Source organism: Aptenodytes patagonicus, chromosome 16 (genome assembly GCF_965638725.1).
Source record: "Aptenodytes patagonicus chromosome 16, bAptPat1.pri.cur, whole genome shotgun sequence".
Lineage (NCBI taxonomy): Eukaryota > Metazoa > Chordata > Aves > Sphenisciformes > Spheniscidae > Aptenodytes > Aptenodytes patagonicus.
The window spans coordinates 8365379-8383646 of record NC_134964.1 but is presented as its reverse complement, the minus strand read 5'-3'; the positions used below and the strand labels follow the sequence as shown (position 1 = coordinate 8383646).

General features: G+C 59.1%; 1 protein-coding gene across 1 annotated transcript; it reads left to right on the top strand.

Annotated features, from left to right (window-relative positions):
- LOC143168039 (E3 ubiquitin-protein ligase TRIM47-like) lies at nt 1–17826 on the top strand. The gene is made up of 12 exons (XM_076354121.1): nt 1–498; nt 999–1094; nt 1169–1402; nt 1893–2064; nt 2410–2490; nt 3858–4387; nt 6450–7199; nt 9525–9620; nt 10178–10408; nt 10998–11193; nt 11914–11988; nt 13237–17826. The coding sequence occupies exons 1-12, from the start codon at nt 52–54 to the stop codon at nt 13860–13862; spliced, it is 3534 nt and encodes a 1177-aa protein (XP_076210236.1). The 5' UTR covers nt 1–51; the 3' UTR covers nt 13863–17826.
- Nucleotides 17827–18268: the final 442 nt, after the last annotated feature.

Genomic DNA, 18268 nt, shown 5'->3' with positions numbered 1-18268 from the left:
TCTATTTCCCCGGCTTCTTTCCCCCATCGCCCCGATCCCAGCGCAGACAGGATGGCATCACCCGTCTTGCAGAAGCTGGAGGAGAAGCTGGTGTGCTCTATCTGCCTGGAGCTGTTCAGGGTACCCGTGACCTTGCCCTGTGGGCACAATTTCTGCAAGCACTGCATCAACAACCACTGGCACAAGCAAGAGCAGGTGCCCGCTGGGGCCAAGAAGGGCTACACGTGCCCCGAGTGCCGCAGGGACTTCGAGCAGTGCCCGGAGCTGGAGAAGAATGTCACCCTGGGCAGCGTGGTGGAGCTGGCGAGAGATGGCGAGGCGCGGGGCTTGGGCACAGAGAGGTGTGAGGTGGCCCACGGCGAGCTGTGCCTGCAGCACGGGCGCCCGCTGGAGCTGTACTGCGAGGACGAGCAGCGATGCATCTGCTGTGTCTGCACCGTCCAGCAGTGCCAGCGGCACCAGCGGGTGCTCTTCGAGGAGAAGCGCTCTAAAAAGCAGGTGGGGATGATGGGTGGCACGACCAGGGTGGCAGGCGGGGGGGGGGCAGGGGGAGCCGCGGCAGCTCGGGCACGGCACAACATCCACCTCCACTGTCCCATGCCCTGCTGAGGGGATGTGACATGTCTCTGTGTGCCAAGCTGTGCCCAGCCTCAGCTGAATAGGGGGCTGGCACGGGCTCTGGCCAGTGAGATGCCACCAGCGCCTGTCTGCTCCCCAAGAAACCAGGGCTGTCAGGAGCAGCAGAGAGCTGGGTAAATCCAGCAGCACCGGATGAACTGTGCCACACGAGTTTGTGACCCCCTGATCTAGAGGAAACAGCTAAAAATGGGTGAAAGACAGCACAAGGTTTCACTTCTCAGTGACCCTGGTCGCAGACTCTCCCCTTCCCAAGCCTTCTCCTTCCCTGCGAGCCTTGTCCTGATGCCCTGAGAGGGCTCCCTGGGGCCGGGCGGGCGGCAGCATGCTGCACTGCAGAGTGTTGGTGCCTCCCTTCACAGGCCCTTTTGAAAGAGTCCCTGGAAAAAGCCCAGGAGGAATCGGAGAGGATCAAGCGAGCGATGCAGGAGCTGGACGAGCAAATGCACAGCATCAAGGTAGCAGCACGGCCACCTCCGTGCCGGGTGTGCGGGTGGGTGCATGCTGGCTTTCATGGCTCTTCCCCACCCAGGACTCCACCGAGGGGCTCAAATCGGTGATTCTGAGCAAATTTGCCCTCCTGAGGAAAGCCCTGGAGGATAGCCAGTGGCAGACAGTGGCCAGGATTGAGCAAGAGCAGGCAGCGGCGCTGGGGCACGTGGGGGAGGACTGGAACCTACTGAAGGACCGCCTGGATGTCCTTGACCAGCACAGGGAGAGGGCTCAGCGCCTGCTGGCCTGCCCCGACCACAGGACCTTCCTCCAGGTACCATCCCGGCGCCGTGTCCCTCCCCATGCCTGAGCGCTGCCAGCCCCGTGCCCTTTCGGTGAGGGCAGAGACATGGTCAACCCCTTCCCCAGGTGGGACGCATCCTCAGCCCGGCTCAGGGATGTGATGGGGCTGCAGGGAAGAGCTGCTTTCGGGGAGGTCCCTGAAAAGCTGGGGGGGCGATGCTGGATCAGAGTGGATGGTGCTGCCCGCAGGGCCATGGGCAGCATCTCCACCCCCAAACTGCTCAGCAAGGCTCTTCCACTGCCAGCAAAACACAAAGTCCTGTGCCACAGCCCCTCTGCTCCCCGCAGCCTCACGCTCCCTCTGCAACTGTCCCCTGATCCCACGCGCCAGCCGCAGATAACGGCAAACGTTTTGGGGACGCCTCTGTCACCCACTGGGGAGACACGGCACGTGCAGATGGGATTCGGAGCTGCCAGTCCTCCCCAGGCCGGTGCATGGGTGTCTGTGCATTTGTCCACAGGAGTTCCCCCTGCTCCCATCTCTGGAGAGTGCGGAGGCGTGGTTTCCCATGGAGTATGATGTGGCCGGCGTGGTCAAGCCCATCACTGAGATCCTCACCAACATCTCCAGGCTCCTGCTGGAGGACCTGCCCGGCTCTGTGGTCCCCAAAGCCCCCGACCCCGTTGGCCAAGGTAACCCTTCTGCTCGCACGGCCACCCCGAAGGGCTCCAAGTCATCCTGAACCACAGCCTGGCCCGTGTCACCGTGCTGGGGACATAGCTGCTGGGCACAGGGGGTTGGGATGGGGACATGCATCTACTGTTCATCAGATGGGTATCAATGGGGTGGGATGAGCTGGGTGGCTTCCCTGTGCCCCCTCCTTGCTGGCAATGCCAAGCCATGGTGGCATGTGCCCGCTCCCAGGCTTGGATACGATGGACTTCCTCCTCCTCCTCCTCCTCCTCCTCCCATTGAAGCCAGGAAGGAACAAGTGTTTGGGTGGCATCACTCAAAATGCCTGTCCTCATCCTCCACAGACCCGGTGCATCCCCAGAGACTGGCGGTGACGGTGGTGGCCTCTCTCCCCGAGTGCCAGCTCCGAGCTAAGCTTCTGAAGGGTGAGGAGCACATGGGGGTCTGGAGGGACAGCACCCCACTGGGGTCCCCAGCAGGCAGAGATTTCGCCAAGCTGAGCTCTTCCCTGGGAAGAGGGTGGTGTGGCTGTGGTGACGGGGGCTCCTTCCCTGGCTCTACCAATCCCTCTCCCTAAATGCGGAGAAGGGCGTTGCAGGGCCAGGGTGGATGGACTGGGGGACACTGCGCGGCTGGGAAAGGGCTCGTTAGGGGGATTAGCGGCACCAGGGAATGCTTTCCCATGGAAACTGGGGCTGCCAGTGCCTGGCATTGGGTCGGTCGCTGCCCCAGACCTTGCCCCGTCTCCATCCTCTCCTTCTCACCCGCCTCGGGCGTCTCGCCCAAGCAGGAGCGACGTGCCTGTTCCCGATGACCCATATTTAGACACAGTGCGTTCCCACAGGCAGGCAGGCAGGCAACACCAGCAGCTGGCAAGCGAGCACCCACAGGGATGTGTCGTGGGCTGCCCCAGCTGCTCTGCACGGCACAGCACCAGTCCAGACCCCTGCCTGCAGACCCCTGCCTACAGTCATTGCTCTCTATCCAGGGATACGGCCCCAGCGCTCCCAGACTCAGTCCTTCATGTCCCCTTCCCTCCCTGGGCCCATCCCACTCCAATTCCTTAGGGATTTCCTCAATGCTTCTTTTCCCATCTCTTCCCTGTTGGGAAGAGGGTTGGATAATGTTTAGGGCATGTTGGTCATGTCATTCTTGCCAGGGAGGCAATCGATGCCTATGGGACCTGTAAGGATTCCTTCCATCAGGCCCCACAAAACGTTCTCAGGGTTATTAATAGGAAAAAAACTGTTATTTATGGGCGGCAGACACGAGCCCAGCGTAGCTGGCCGGGCCGGGTTGTTGTGGGAGGAAGGTGAGGTGCTGGTGGCCGGCAAGTGCCTGCGGCAGGAGGAGTTATCGCAGCCCATTGCAGAGGAGAGTAACTCCCCGCAATACCATATTTGCTCACTTAACGCCTGGTTTTCTTCCGCTCTCCCCACCCACGCTCATATTTTTTGCTTTTAAAACCAAGCACATCTTTTCCAAAATGACCACAGAGCCACCGCTGCTTGCTGGCTGTGAGCTGGGCTGTGCAAGAACTGCGCAAAGCATCATGTCTCGGTGCCTCGCCAGCTATTTCTGGGCTGTTTCCGTTCCTTCTAGCAGGCAGGTGGGCAGGTATCGCATCTCACCCTGCTCGCCTTCCCCTCCAAACATGCTACAACTTGTTCCCTTCTATTTTGGGAGCCAGCCCTACGCAGTTTAAACCACATCACCATTGGGGGGGCTCACGCCAAGGGCATAAAGGTCTGATGAAGCATTTCAGCCCCATCCATGCTGTTGCTCTTCCCAGATCACCGCAACCTGACCTTCGATCCCGAGACAGCCAACAAGTACCTGGAGCTGTCAAAAGATAACCGGAAAGCCAAGCACAGCCCCAGCGCCGTCTATGGGCAGCAGGAGCAGGGACCCCGCTTCGAGCCCTGGCAGGTGCTGTGCACGCAGGGCTACGGCCATGGCCACCACTACTGGGAGGTGAAGATCTCCAGCCACTCTGTCATCCTGGGGGTGACCTACCGCAGCCTCCCCCGGGAGTGCCAGCAGGGCCACAAGTTCAACATTGGGCTGGACAGGGGCTCGTGGGGGCTGCAGGTGCGGGAGGATTGCTACCTGGCCTGGCACAAGGGCCAGGCGGAGAAAATCCAGGAGCAGCTGTATAAGAAGTTGGGGGTCAGCCTGGATTACGGCAAGGGGCTCCTCTCCTTCTATGGCCTTGGGGAGAGGACGCGGCTCATCCATTCCTTCCACAATGTCTTCACCGAGCCCCTCTATCCCGTCTTCTGGCTGTGTGAGGGGCGAGAGGTGAAGCTGTCCTGGAAGGACTGAGCCAGAGCCGCCGCACTGCTGTTAGCCGGGCCGACAAACCCCAGGCCGGTGCCGTAGCTGAGCTGCAGCTGGGGGCTGCTACGGTGCGAGTGGGAACCCCGATGCCAAGGCAGGAGTGGGGTGCAAGCGTTTTAACAAGAGCTGATGAGGACAGACATGCAAATTAACTCGTCTGATTTGCATATGCAAATATCACGCTGGTGACACAAGTTAGGGGAGGGGAAAGGATGGAGGGCTAAGGGCTGAGCCCTCGCCGTGGGGATGAAGCCCCCGGTCGCTGGGGGGGGGGCACATGCGGGTGCCTGTCCTTGCAGATGGGGCGAGGGAGGGGGATAGGGAGGGTGAAAGAATTAGGTTTTTCCTCGTTCTCCCATCCCTGCCAAACCTCCCAAGCCTGGAGAAGATTTGGGGTGATGGGGACCCCGGAGGGGGGTGCTGCAGCCACGGGGTGCTGTGGAGCAATGCGGAGGGAGCCCTGTGCTCTCCCAGCCCCACACGCAGGCAGGTGCTGCTCCCCAAGCCCCTCCTGTTGCCACTCTCGGACATGGCAGAGCAACTTTTTAGGGTGCCACGCTGCAGTTGCTTTTTGTACGAAGCTGCTTTCCCCAGTAAAACTCTATTTTCCTGTTGGTTTGACCTCAGTGCTGGTGGGAGCCATGGGACCAAGCGATGCTGGGAGAGGTGAGCTGGGTGCCCCTGCTCCCGCACCCATCCCTGCAGGGCCCCATCCTCCCCCTCCACGTCCTCGCAGGGCCAGCAGCGGGGACCAGCCCCTCGTAGTGGGGCTGGCGGCAGAAATGGAAGGTGTTTTATTTACAGTAGCGCTGCGATAAGGAAACTTGGGTTTCCTACGGCTCTGTCCCAAGGTTGACCTGGCGCAGAAGAAAATGCGAAGTTTTGATTGAAGCTTTTCCAAGGGCGAGACCGCAGGTCCGGCATCTCCTGCCGCCCCTGCGGGGATGCTGGTGAGAACTAACGGGGCAAAACTGGGCACTGGGTTCAAAGGTGCTAGGGACGTGGAGGCAAATGCGCGGGGAATGAATCACATCAGCTTGTTTCCTTTGGAGAAAAAATGCTTAAAAGGGTCAATCCCCTTCTTCAAGGACAGATGCGATTTGTCTTGCCACGCTTCCTCCTTCACTCCACACCTCCCTGCTCCTCCCAGACCTGTCCTTCGGCTGGCATGGACCTGGCAATGTATCCGAGCCGAAAAATTGTCGGTGTACCCTCCACAGGAGGTGTCCGGAGATCCCACGTTTACCAGGCAGATCCTCAGACTGAAAGCACTTTGGCGTCTCCCCAGCCCCATCCCTGCCTGCTGCCTGCCGGCTCCTGCTGGGCCCCAGAGGAAGAAGGGACGGGGACTGAGCCAGGACCTGGGCACTGCGGCCCTTTTTGGCCGTGGGAATGGCTGATGTGGGGCCACGGGCGCGAGGGAGGGCAGGAAAACACCCACACCCGGGTACTGGGGGGGCTCAGGCCCCTCTATGTTGCCCCAGGGTGGGGAGCAGCTCCTGGGGGGCAGTGGGGTGGCAACAGGTTCTGGGGCAGCAGATCCTGCGGGGCAGGGGATGTTTGTGGGGGGCAGCAGACCCCTGGGAGGGGGATTGGACTTGGCTGGCAACCGTTTCCCTGGACAGGAGATCTGGGGGGCGTGCAGCAGCTACCCCTGCGGGCAGCAGACCCCCAGGGAGGGTCCAGGTCCCAGTGGGGCCGATCCTTTAGGAGGATCCTCGGCAGGGTGGCATCCCCCCGGGGGGGCAGATCTCCCAGGAGGCAGCAGATGCCGGGGAGAGGGACCAGATGCCCGGCGGGGGGAGCAGATCCCGGGGTCGAGACCCCCACCCCCACCCCAGGGGGGCGGGCGATTGGAGACCAGGTCCCGGGGGGGTGTAGGAGGGTCAGGCCCCCCGGGAGGCGGCAGACCCCCAGCAACCGCGGGGAGCGGAGCCCCGGCGCGCCGGCAGCAGCAGCAGCTCCGGGCGCGGGGAGGCGGAGCGGGCGGGCGGGGCGCGGCGGCCGCCCGCCCTAAGCCGGGGCGGGGGCCGGGGCCGGGGCCGGGGCCGGCGGCGGGGCCGGCTGGTCGGGGCGCTCAGGGATGGATACCGCGCCCGGGAGCGCCCCGCCGTCCTCCGCCGCGGCGTTGCGGCTGGCGCTGGCGGTTCCGGGGCTGCCCGACGGCCCCTTCGGTTGCCCCATCTGCCTCGACCTCCTGAAGGACCCGGTGACGGTACCGTGCGGGCACAACTTCTGCCAGGGCTGCCTGGGGGCGCTCCGCCAGCGGCCGGGCCCCCCCGACGGCAGCGGCGGGGCGGGCGGGGCTACCCGCTGCCCGCTCTGCCAGGAGCCCGTCCCCGCAGCCTTGCGGCTCCGCAAGAACCGCGCCCTTTGCGAGGTGCTGCCGCTGCTGGCGGCCGCCGCCGCCGGTTCGTCCCCCCCATCCCCAGCCGCCGGGTCCCCGATGGCACCGGGAGCCGAGGAGGAGGATGCGGCGGGGGAGGAAGGAGCGGCGGTGCTGTGCGACGTGTGCCCGGCGGGATCGCGGGTGGCGGCGGCGCGATCGTGCCTGGTCTGCCTGGCCTCCTTCTGCGGAGCCCACCTGGAGCCCCACCGCCGCGCCCCCGCCTTCCGCGCCCACCGCCTGGTAGCCCCGCTGCGGCGGCTGGAGGAGGGTCTCTGCCCCCGCCACCTCCAGCCCCTCGACGGCTTCTGCCGCGCCGAGCAAACCTGCGTCTGCGCCCGCTGCCGCGCCCACGAGCATCGCGCCCACGACGTGGTGCCCCTCGAGCGGGAGCGGGAGCACAAGGAGGTGCGTGGGGTGGGGGGTGGGGGGATGCGCGGAGGTCCCCGCGCGGGGATTGCCTCGGCGGGCGTTGTGCTGGTGGGACCCTGGTAGGGGGGCGTCCATATGGGGTGCAGTGCCGGTGGGGCATCCTGGGTGGGGAGGGATGGGGCAGGCTGGGTGGGGAGGGTGCTGCACCCATATCCCCACGCGGGACCTAACCCTGGCACGGGGGTGTCCATATGAGGTGCAGTGCCGGTGGAGCATCCTGGGTGGGGAGGGATGGGGCAGGCTGGGTGGGGAGGGTGCTGCACCCATATCCCCACGCGGGACCTAACCCTGGTAGGGGGGCGTCCATATGGGGTGCAGTGCCGGTGGGGCATCCTGGGTGGGGAGGGATGGGGCAGGCTGGGTGGGGAGGGTGCTGCACCCATATCCCCACGCGGGACCTAACCCTGGCACGGGGGTGTCCATATGGGGTGCAGTGCCGGTGGAGCATCCTGGGTGGGGAGGGATGGGGCAGGCTGGGTGGGGAGGGTGCTGCACCCATATCCCCACACGGGACCTAACCCTGGCACGGGGGTGTCCATATGGGGTGCAGTGCCGGTGGGGCATCCTGGGTGGGGTGAGCTGCAGCACCCCTGGGAGGGGTTCATGTGGCACCCACATCCCCACAGGGGACCTAACCCCCGGGGGGTGATGTGCAGGTGCGGCACTGGTGGGACGCCCTGTGCGGGGTGGGTGCTGCAGGCCTGTCCCCACAGGGGCCCCCACCCCAGCACAGGGGGTGTATGGACAGGGTGCTGTGCCATCCGGTCACCCTGTGGGGTGGGGACATGACAGGCAGCCCCAGGACAGGCATTAGGGGCAGACCCGCTGCCAGCCAGCCCGTGGGGTTTGGTCCCACTGCAGGGCCAAACTCGCAATCCCCGTGGGTGTAGGGCTGGGGGCGAGGGTGCCTGGGACACCCTGCAGTGGCCGCCCCCACGGTCATGGGGCACCCGTCTTCTCCGTCTCGTTCCCACAGCTTCATCAAGGCAGTTTTTCTCAGCGCGCTGGCAGCCTGCCTGGCCGCCGCTCCCACTCCGCCAGCCCTTTGTGTCCTGGTGTTTTGGCAGCGGGGTTTTTTCTGTCACTCCCATTCCCAGATGCGGCTGAGTCACCTCCCAAATTTGCACCCACAAGCCTCCCCAGGAGCCGGGGATCCGAGCCTGCCACAGTGCTGCCTTCCTGAGCACTGCTGCCTCAAGCGTGTGGGGCCTCTGCGGGGCTGCAGGCTGATGGGAGCCTGCGAGGCTCGTGACGTGGTGGCATCCCCGCGTCGGCATGGGGCATTTGGGGACCTTGGGGAGGTTTGCTTTTTCTGGGGGGGAGCCCAGGGGCCGCAGATGCACTGGCGGGGAGCACAGCAGCAGCCCCGAGCCAGCTCCCACTCCCTTGCAGGCTCTTGGGGCTACAGGAAAACCCTTTTGCCAGTGTTATTAGTCATCGGGTGCCTTAAAATAGAAGGCGTGTGTGATCCCAGCCCTGAGGAGCTATTAAGCCTCAGCAGGCGCTCCTTAACGTCGCCTGCACGGCCTCGGCGGCCGCTCTCTGCCACCGCCCTTGCCCTGCGGGGTGGGAACGATGGACAGGGAAAGCGCCTGTCTCCCTTCACAGGGCATGAGCGCCGCAGGGGGTTGGGGACTGAGCATCGGGAGGGGGAGCTGCCCCGGTTGGGGAGTGCAATGCCCTCCTGGCTTCCAAGGGACCCGTCCTGGTGATGGGCAACGGCTGGTGCAAACAATAGAGGGTCAGGAAACGTGTGTTCGGATGGTGCTTCCTTTGCAGCCACGTAGCACCCTGTGCTCCTGAGCTGGTTTGCTTTGCTCCTAACGAGACATGTCCAGGAGACTCAGCGCTGCGTTTCCGAGTGCTCCAGGTCTGCCTTTCGGTTTCTGCACCCGTCCCAGGCAGATTTTTCCCAGCCTTGGGATACACACTAAGAGCACGCAGCTTAGCTGCACTTGCTGCAATCGCTGCCTGATAGTTTTGCTTTCAGATTCCTATTTTGTTTGGTTTCCGCTGAGACCGGGGTGGGGAGCGTGGAGCAGGGCACGACCCTTTGCAGCCTGGCTGCTCCTTTAGTTTTCCAACCGAGTGAGAAAGGATGTTTGTAAGTTGGATGTTGCAGGGGAGGAAAACAGGAAAACAACTCGTGATTCCCCTTGCACCCTTCACCCGAAGCCTGATAGCAAGGTCACGGTCAGAGAGGGGGCTGTGGGTTGAACTTAGGGAGAGGCTGGGTCCCCTGCACCTCCCTGCTGCTGGGATCGGGGGGCAGAGCTCAGCATTTGTCCTTCATGTCCGCAGGCCCAACAAGCCAAATTCCTCAGCGATGCAGAGAACGAGCTGGAGGAGCTGGCAGTCACCATCGCACAGGCCAAGAAGATGGTGGAGCTCATTAAGGTGACTCTGCGATGGCTTCACTCCGTTAGCACAGCTCTGCTGGGCTGGGGAGTGGAGGTGAAGGGCCCGTGAACTTTTGGGGCACCTGGGATATAGAGGAGCACAGGGGAGAAAGTGCTCTGTAAAACGATGGTGACCCTGGCAAGGATCCCTGAGGATTCTTGCTCCTCATCTCTACTAACCCTCACGGCATGTCTGGTTGCTTTCGTTTGCAACCTGGAAGGAGGAATCGGGCAAGGACCATGCCAGGGCATCCGCTGGCTCTTGCACCTTCTCTCCCCAGGCTCACAGGGGTTTTGGTCCCCTTTGGCTCTTGTGCAAACACGTCACTTCACCGCCTGGGGACATGAGATGTGGTGGAGCAGTAAGCGGCTGTGCCCAGCCAGGGCCCTTGACACCTGGGTTGTAAAGTGCTCTGAGCTCTTGGGTGAAGGGGGTTACGGGGTGTCAGGGGGACCCCACAGAGCTGCGAACTGGGTGCTGGGCAGGGGACAAAGGTGCTGTCCCACACCCTCGCCTATGGGAGGTGACTCCAACCCCTCTCTCCCTGCGCTCAGGGCGCCGCCACGAAGGAGAGGGAGAGAGTCGAGAAGCTCTTTGCAGAAGCCTCTGAGGTCCTGGCGACCTTCCAGAAGGAGGTGGTTGGTTTCATTGAGCACGGGGAGCGCTCCATGCTGGGGGAGGCCGAGGCCGATCTCCGCTGGAAGGAGGAGAGGCGAGCCAAGCTGGTCCAGTGCAAGCAAAACCTGGAGAACGTCCCCAGCACCGACACCATCTACTTCCTCCAGGTGCCTGGGTGGGATGGGGCAAGGAGAAGGAGCCGATAACATTGTCTTTTGGGGTTTTGTCCCATTTCACGTGGAGCTGGGTGCCAGGGGCCCTGGGATGTGAGGGCTGAGAGTCTCACTCCTGTTGGCACAGTCCACTCCCCTCCCTGCTCTCAGGGGGACCGGGCGGCCAAGACTTTCTCCTCCATCACCCCCACCTCCATCCTGGCCGTGACTCAAGAGAAACTGATGTGCTGCCCAGGCTGGGCACCTAGGTGTGGTTGGGCAGAGAGCGAGAGGTTGGGGTGTCCCAGTGCCCCTACCCAACACCACCCCTTCCCTGGCAGCCCAGCAAGAGGAGACCTTTTTGGGAGGAAATGCTGCTTCATGTGAGGTGGGCATGGTCTGGGTCCAGGTTTGAAAGGGAGTGAAGAGAAGGCACCAGGAGCGTGCAGCCGGGAAAGCACTCTCCTCCCTTATGCAAGGCTGTCCTTGGGCCAAGTCCTGCGAGCTGCCAGTTCGCAAATCCTCTGGGGCAGGGTGGGGTTGCGGAACAAGAAACAACTTCGGCTTGTTTGAAACCTCCTGAAACTCTGTCTTTTTGGCTCAGGAATTTCAGGCCTTAAAAGTAGCCATGGAAGAAAACCTCTCCCCAGCTCTGAGCTTCCAGAATGAGCTGAACTTCACCAAATGCACCCAAGCCGTGGGCACCGTGAAGGACGTGCTGTCCGCTGCCTGCAAAAAACAGTGGGACCACTTGCAGGGGAAAGGAATTGATGGGCAGAGTTCCCTGGAGATAGAGGAAGGTTTGTGTTCACCCAGCCCCTCTGCCCGGAGGTCATTCCATCACCCTCCATCCTCCCCGTGTAGGTGGGAGATGCCTGCCGGCTCGATGGCTCCAGCGAGCGCTGGCCCCTCTCCCACCAGCCCTGGAAGCTGCCCGGCACAGTTGCGCTGCACGTTGCACAATCCCTGTCTGGGCTTACGCCTTGTCCTTGAGGTTTTATGAATTTTTCCACGGAGACCGGAGCCTGGAGAGGCAACAAACAGCCTGGGAGTTAGGCAGGGCCCTGCGGGAGGGGGCAAGTGGCCAAAGTGGCCTCCCGTGAAAGGGGACTCTTTCTTCCCAGGACAGACGATCCTCTTCATGGGGCAGGCTGTGGTCTCCCAAACCTGCCAGGGTTAGAAAGCCACCACAGCAGCATTCTCCTGCGCTTTCTCCCGCGCTTTCTCATTTAGCCTGAGCTCTCTCCTCTCTCTCATTTTCTTGGATGCCCGTGGGAATTGCAGCCGGTTCCTTGCACCCCCCGCCCATCTCCCTGGGATGGCAAAGGTGGCATCTGTCCTTTCCCGTGTCCGAGCCGGCAGGGATGTGCAGGGGGAGCTGGGGATGCCAGCTGGGGCTCGGGGGCCGCAGCAGCTGGGTACCATCAGGGTGTCGGGCGGGGGCGATGCTCCAGTAACACCCTTGTTTGTGGCATCGGTTTCTTTGCTGATGGCAAACTCTTCTGTCCATGTCTCTGCAGTGTTGGTCGAGTCCCGATTTCCAGACAAGCCAAACAATTCCGCCTGCCTGGAGAGCCGTGATTACTTCCTGAAATGTAAGCGAGGGACTTTTGCTTTGACAGTTGTTGCTAAGGTCCATCTTCCCTTTCCTCTCCCCGGGCCGGCCGGCTCCTTCCTGCGTGCCTGGCCGGAGCTGGTCCCAAGCCAATGGCTGGCAGGAGCACTGCCGCCACCAGAGGAAATATTGCTCAGCTAACAAGGAAGCCTCCTTGCTTTCCTGACAATTGTCATGATCTGATCAGGTGATATTTTTTTTCCCTTGTCTGTGGTTCTGCCGGACCAGCTGCCAGGGGGCCTGCAGGCATACCGTGTAATTTCTGCTGCCTTCCAGCCCGTGACAAATTGGATCCTCCGTTAAATTAGATCAGAGTTTGTGCATCTGCCTTGTTTGCCGCAGAGCAGCAGTCTGATAAGGGTCAGCTTCAGTGGCAGCAAGCAGAGGGATAATCCCGTGGCTGAGCAGAGACAGTGGGGCAGAAGGGGCTGAGGCTGAAGGGTGCAGGGCTGTGCTTGGGGTCCAACACCCCATGCGTCCCCCCACAGCCTTACAGAGGATGTGGGGTCACCTCCTGAGATGTTCATAGGGGACAAGATCTGCCTCGGCAGCACCGGTGCACCCTGCTGGGAGCCAGGCAGCAAAGCCTGGGCTCAAGCGGGGCGTGCTGTGCCGCTGCTATAGGGTTTGGACACGCCATGGGTTTAGACCTGCAACGCAATTGGTAGTGGTACACGTCCACGGCTGTTCCCGCTGGACATCCCCTCTGTTCAGGATCCAGCAGTGGTTCTCATGTGGCTCCGCACGCTGGGAGCTGCCTCTGCTCCTGCAGGAGCCACAGGGCAGTGAGAGCCAACCACAAGGAGCAGTTGGTTTGTAGCCGTGATGTGCCTGGCTGTTCTCCTGTCTTCTTGGGGTCCCTCCCTGCTGTGTTTGTCTGTGGTTGCCTGAAACCCGCTTTTATATGGGATGTTCCTACTACCACTCTACCTACACTCTCCAATGCCTGATATCATGGTTGAGCTCATCGAGCAGCCCCTCTGCTCTCTCCTCTGCCCAGTTACCTGTATTCATCCTGCTTATGGGAGTAGCAACTCTTTCAGCCTCTTATCCTCATCGGCTGAAATTGGCTGTGGGATTTAAAAGCAAGGGGACAGAGTGATGGTGGAAGTCAGAAAGGATCGTGCTACTCACCGAAGGCTGGAGCAGGGGATCAGAGCGGGGAGGGCTGGAGGCATTTCCTCCTGTTTCCCTCCTCATCCTCATATCTCCTTCTTGCCCCACACAGTTGCCTTCATCATTGACCTGGACAGTGACACGGCCGACAAGTTCATCCAGCTGTTTGGCACCAAAGGGGCCAAGCGGGTGCTGTGCCCCATCCCCTACCCGGAGAGCCCGACCCGGTTCATCAACTGCGAGCAGGTGCTGGGTGTGAACCTCATGAACCGGGGCAATTACTACTGGGAGGTGGAGCTCATCGATGGCTGGGTCAGCATCGGCGTCATCGCTGAGGACTTCGACCCCCGGCAGTCCTACAACCGCGGCCGCCTGGGGCGGAACGAGAAGTCCTGCTGCCTGCAGTGGAACGGACAGAACTACGTGGCCTGGTTTGGTGGCTTTGAGTCCGTCATCCAGCAGCCATTTTTCCACACAATTGGGGTCTTCCTGGAGTATTCGGAGAAGGCCCTGACCTTCTACGGAGTCAAGGACTCCAAGATGACCTGCCTGCAGCAGCTCAAGGTCTCCCATTTTGCCAAGGGTCAGTTTGACTCGTTCCAGAACAAGATCAACCACCAATTCCCCTCTCTTTTCTTGTGCAAGCTGAAACCAGCCTTCTTCCTGGAGAGCGTCGATGCCCACGTGCAGATCGGGCCACTGAAGAAAGATTGCGTTTCGGTGCTAAAGCGTAGGTAACTTCCCTGGAGCACGGGAAGACCCAGAAAAGTCTGTCCTGCAGTGTATTGCCGCCGTCATGGCTTCTCTTTGGTAGCGTCGTATTTCTCTGTGGCAGTCCTCCCTCCTCGCTCTGTGCTGTTTGTGACCCAGGGGTGGATGAAGCCGTCTGGCAGGCAGAGCCGCAGGCTGGGAGCCAGGAGGCAGCTGGATCCGAGTGCCGGCTCTGCCGCTGGGCTGCTGAGCGAACTTGGGCGAGTCTCTGTGCTGCTCCCTGCCCCTCAGTTTCCCTTTCTGGACATCAGGGACTGCGATACAGCCTTTCTTGGTAAAGCGCATTGCTCAGGAGAAGTGCCACGTAGATTTGAAGCTGTATCTTGGCCAGCTGCTGGGCTGCCCGGTCCCTCTCCTTAATATCTGCCCGCACTGCCCTGTCAACTTGCATAGATGCTCTGCTTTGTGCCTTATCTCAGTCTCTGTGTCACTGCTGCTGCTTTTTTAAGCACTGGCTCATCGACACCTTCTGCACGCTCCTTATGAAGTGCCTTTGAAGTAGCAAGCCCAGCATGGACTGGGCAAACCCCCCAAAGCAGATGCGGTCGCTTCCCCGGTGCCCGCATCACCATCGTGCCTTGGCGTGGGTGAGCAGGGTGCTCCGGGGCAGGTGAGATGCAGAGGAGCCCGGCTGGGTGCAGGGGCGATGCTGCGGTGACACAGTACCTCTCCTTGTGGGGCTGACCACCCGTTAGCGCTGCAAATGTGAAATGAGGATCTTTGCCCTCCCTCACGCTGTGGCCGGTGGGTATTTTGAACGCTGGTCTGTGGCCGGGCTCATTTGGGAAAAGCCGTGGTCCTGCGTGTTTCGGAGCCCCATGGCCGTGGGGCTGTTCCCCACCACAGCCAAAAAATCCCAGCTGGGAAAGGGGAGAGACCTCCTGCCGAGAAAGAGCAGCGCCATTCCAGCCTTGAGATGGGGAAGCGAGCAGTGCAAAACAGTTTTGAGGATGTGCTTTTAGTAAACTCATTCTTTGGGAACTGCTTACAGAAGCTTAAATATTACAACCAAATTCCACTCCCCCCCCCGTGTTTTTGATGACCCTACTATTTTAGGGGATTTTAATACTGTTAAACTCCCAACTCTTAAAGTACCCTGGGCACACCTGAGCTGTAAATGTACCCCATAGCTTAGAGGGTTTTTTAAGTGACAGAGGTGCTGTGAGTATGTCCTGGGAGCAAATGGTGTGTTTTAGGCACAGCTGTGAGCACATTGATAGAAGGTGCAGCACCAGTCAGTTATTAAATGACCCTTTAGACTCTGGCAATAAGTAACAATTAACAAAAACTACTCTCAAGGAAGTGTCCCCCCCGGGAAAGGTGGAAACTTGAGGCTGAGAGCCAAAACATGCCAGTTCACGTGTCCTAAGGGAGCTTTTCCAGCTCTGCCCTGCAGATGTTGTATTTGCGGTACAGAAACACCGCCTTTGAGGGTGGCACAGTGTAGCCCCTGTCTCAGCGCAGCGTGCCTTTCCACAAGTTTATTTTTTCTGGGATTAGTTTGCTACCTACCTCCTGAAGCTTGCTTTACAGAATCGTAGTGCTGTGTAATATATACCTAGAGAAAAAATATATTGGGTCAGGTTCTTCGCTGGCGTGAGTGAGTCAGTGATGACGCATCAACAGTCAACAGGGATGGAAAATGGCCCATTTAGCTAAATATATGAAATATATATATATATTCCCCAAAGGATAAGCTGGAAATAATAGTGGTATATTCAAGGGGAGCCAAGGGGAAAAAGTGAACGTGAATAAAAAGGGCAGCCACAAAGCTGAGAGGTTTAAAGTTAAAGCCACATTTACATAAACACTGAGGCTTAAAGAGCTCCTTTACTGTAACTCGTTTGCCAGCGCTGCCAATTCCTGCTGGCACGGGAAGAGGTGTCAGTCCCCAGCAAACTGCCGCCGCTTTGGGCTCTCGTTGGAGGGGCTGAAGGGTCCGAATGCAGCCGCCCCCTCCCCAGGGCAGGGCTGGTGAGTCAGTCTGGGAGGCAGACCACTGGGATGTGTCTGCAAATTCTTCCTCCTCCTCCGCATGCGGCAACTCCTAAAATACTGCAGGCGGTGGGAAAAGGGGAGATAGGGCTTCCAGAGTGAAATATTCGGATGAAATCTTGGCCTTTTCCGGCCAGCGGGAATGCTGCCTGGACTTCTGTCCGGATGGGAATTCACGCCCCATGTCCTGAGCTCCTACCTCAAAACTGCTTTGTTTGGCTTGCACCAGTCGCGCTCCTGCAAAACTCAGCCTTTGCACGAGATGTCAGCGGTGACATAGCGCAGGCGCTCCTGCTGTTTCGCTAACACCAGAGAGGACTTGTGTCGTGGTTTAACCTCAGCCAGCAACTGAGCACCACACAGCCGCTCGCTCACTGCCCCCCCCCCCGCCCGGTGAGATGGGGGAGAGAATCGGAAGAGTAAAAGTGAGAAAACTCGTGAGTTGAGATAAAAACAGTTTAATAATTGAAATAAAATAAAATACTACTACTACTACTAGTAATAATAAGAATATACAAAGCAAGTGATGCACGATGCAATTGCTCACCACCCGCCGACCGATGCCCAGCCAGTCCCCGAGCAGCGGCCCCCCCTGGCCCAGCTTCCCCCCAGTTTCTGTGCTGAGCACGACGTCCCACGGTATGGAATGTCCCTTTGGCCGGTTTGGGTCAGCTGTCCTGGCCGTGCCCCCTCCCAGCTTCTTGTGCACCTCCAGCCTTCTCAGTCAGTAGAGCATGGGGAGCTGAAAAGTCCTTGACTAGTGTAAGCACTGCTCAGCAACAACTAAACCATCGGTGCGTTATCAACTTTGTTCTCATCCTAAATGCAAAACACAGCACTGTGCCAGCTACTAGGAAGAAAATTAACTCTATCCCAGCCGAAACTAGGACAACTTGGTGTCAGAAATGCCTTACCAGATAAGAAAGGTAGAGACATGCAACAGCCTGTGCATGGTCATGTCCCGAGAGGAAGAGGAAGGTAACCTTGATCTCTGCTGTACGCCTGCAGGAAGAGATCTCACATGCAGGCTCCCATCTCTGCTCTGTCTGGGCCCTAAATCTCATTTATTCAGGCAAAACTCCCACTGTTTGCAGCAAGGAGTTTTGCCAGAGTAGATACAGCGGATCTGGGCCTTTGCCCCATTTTGTTTCACTGTAGGCGGATTGATTGCTCCGTGGGGAAACCCGTGCTCCAGCCACGCATCCCTCCCTTCTCCGTGTTGCCCAATGCACAGACGCAAGTCTCTGAACTCCTTCAGGGTCTAGGATGGTTGGGCGGGATCCTATGTCTTTCCCTTTCCATCCTGCAACCACATGGGAGCAGCTCAGGAGGACACATCTGGTGTTCGTGCTTTGCTTCTGGTTGTGCCGCTGCTTTTGCTTAATTCACCTCTGCCCCGAGAGCTGGGATGCTGATACGCAGCTTTATGGAGGGTTTTGAGGGCTCCTGTAGCTGCGGTGCAGTTGGGAAGCGCTACCCAGCCCTCTCCTTCCTGCTGCTTGCTTTTATCCTGGTTGGAAGTGCTATAAATCCTCATGGTTTAGGGCGTAAAGCAAATTCTGACCCATTTAAGGTGGGAGCAATCCCCCCCGGGGTGTTGGACTAGAGTTTGCTCTGTGTTGCCAATAATTTGGGGTGTAACCTGGGATGATTAGGAAATGTGCACTATGCCAGCTCTGGATTGCTGGGGTTTTTTGCTGTGAACGAAGGGCTAAATGCGGTATGTGGTGAGTTTAGATGGATAGATAGCACTTGGCAATTTAAACAGCCTTTCCCTCTTCCCTTGAGTTATTTCTGCTGTCACAGGGTGTTCCTCTTTTTAATTAGGATTTTTTAAATATAGCTACTGTAGAGTATTTTACAGTGTGTGAAAAAACTGTAACAGAATAATATAATGATGTTAGAGACTATGATTTGCCATTAAATATTACACAGACATCGCTCTGGGTTGTCTTTCCTTTAAATACCAAACCATTATAGTTGTCCCATTATCTCGTGTTTATTTTTCTGCATCCTGTACATTTGGAGTAAAATAACACAGATTTTATTTTCCAAGTGTGTCCAAGGGAATTGTGCCAAATACACATTTTTATTGCTCGGCTGCAAAAGGAGCGGAAGAATCCTAAAATCCAATAACAATATTGTCAGTCCTGGGCAATTCAAAACAATGAATTGTCTCAGATCTCTCTTCTACCTCAGTCCCCAGCTTAGCAATAACAAAGATGAACAGATTAGGCGCTTTTTCCTTAGTGTTTTCAGCTTTTAGAGTATAAATTTCCAAGGTTTTCTATGTGACGAGGAGGTCTAGAGCTTCCCACGCATGCTGGCACTCACACCGGCACTTTTTTTAAATGAGGCTGAGTTTCTTAATACCAAAC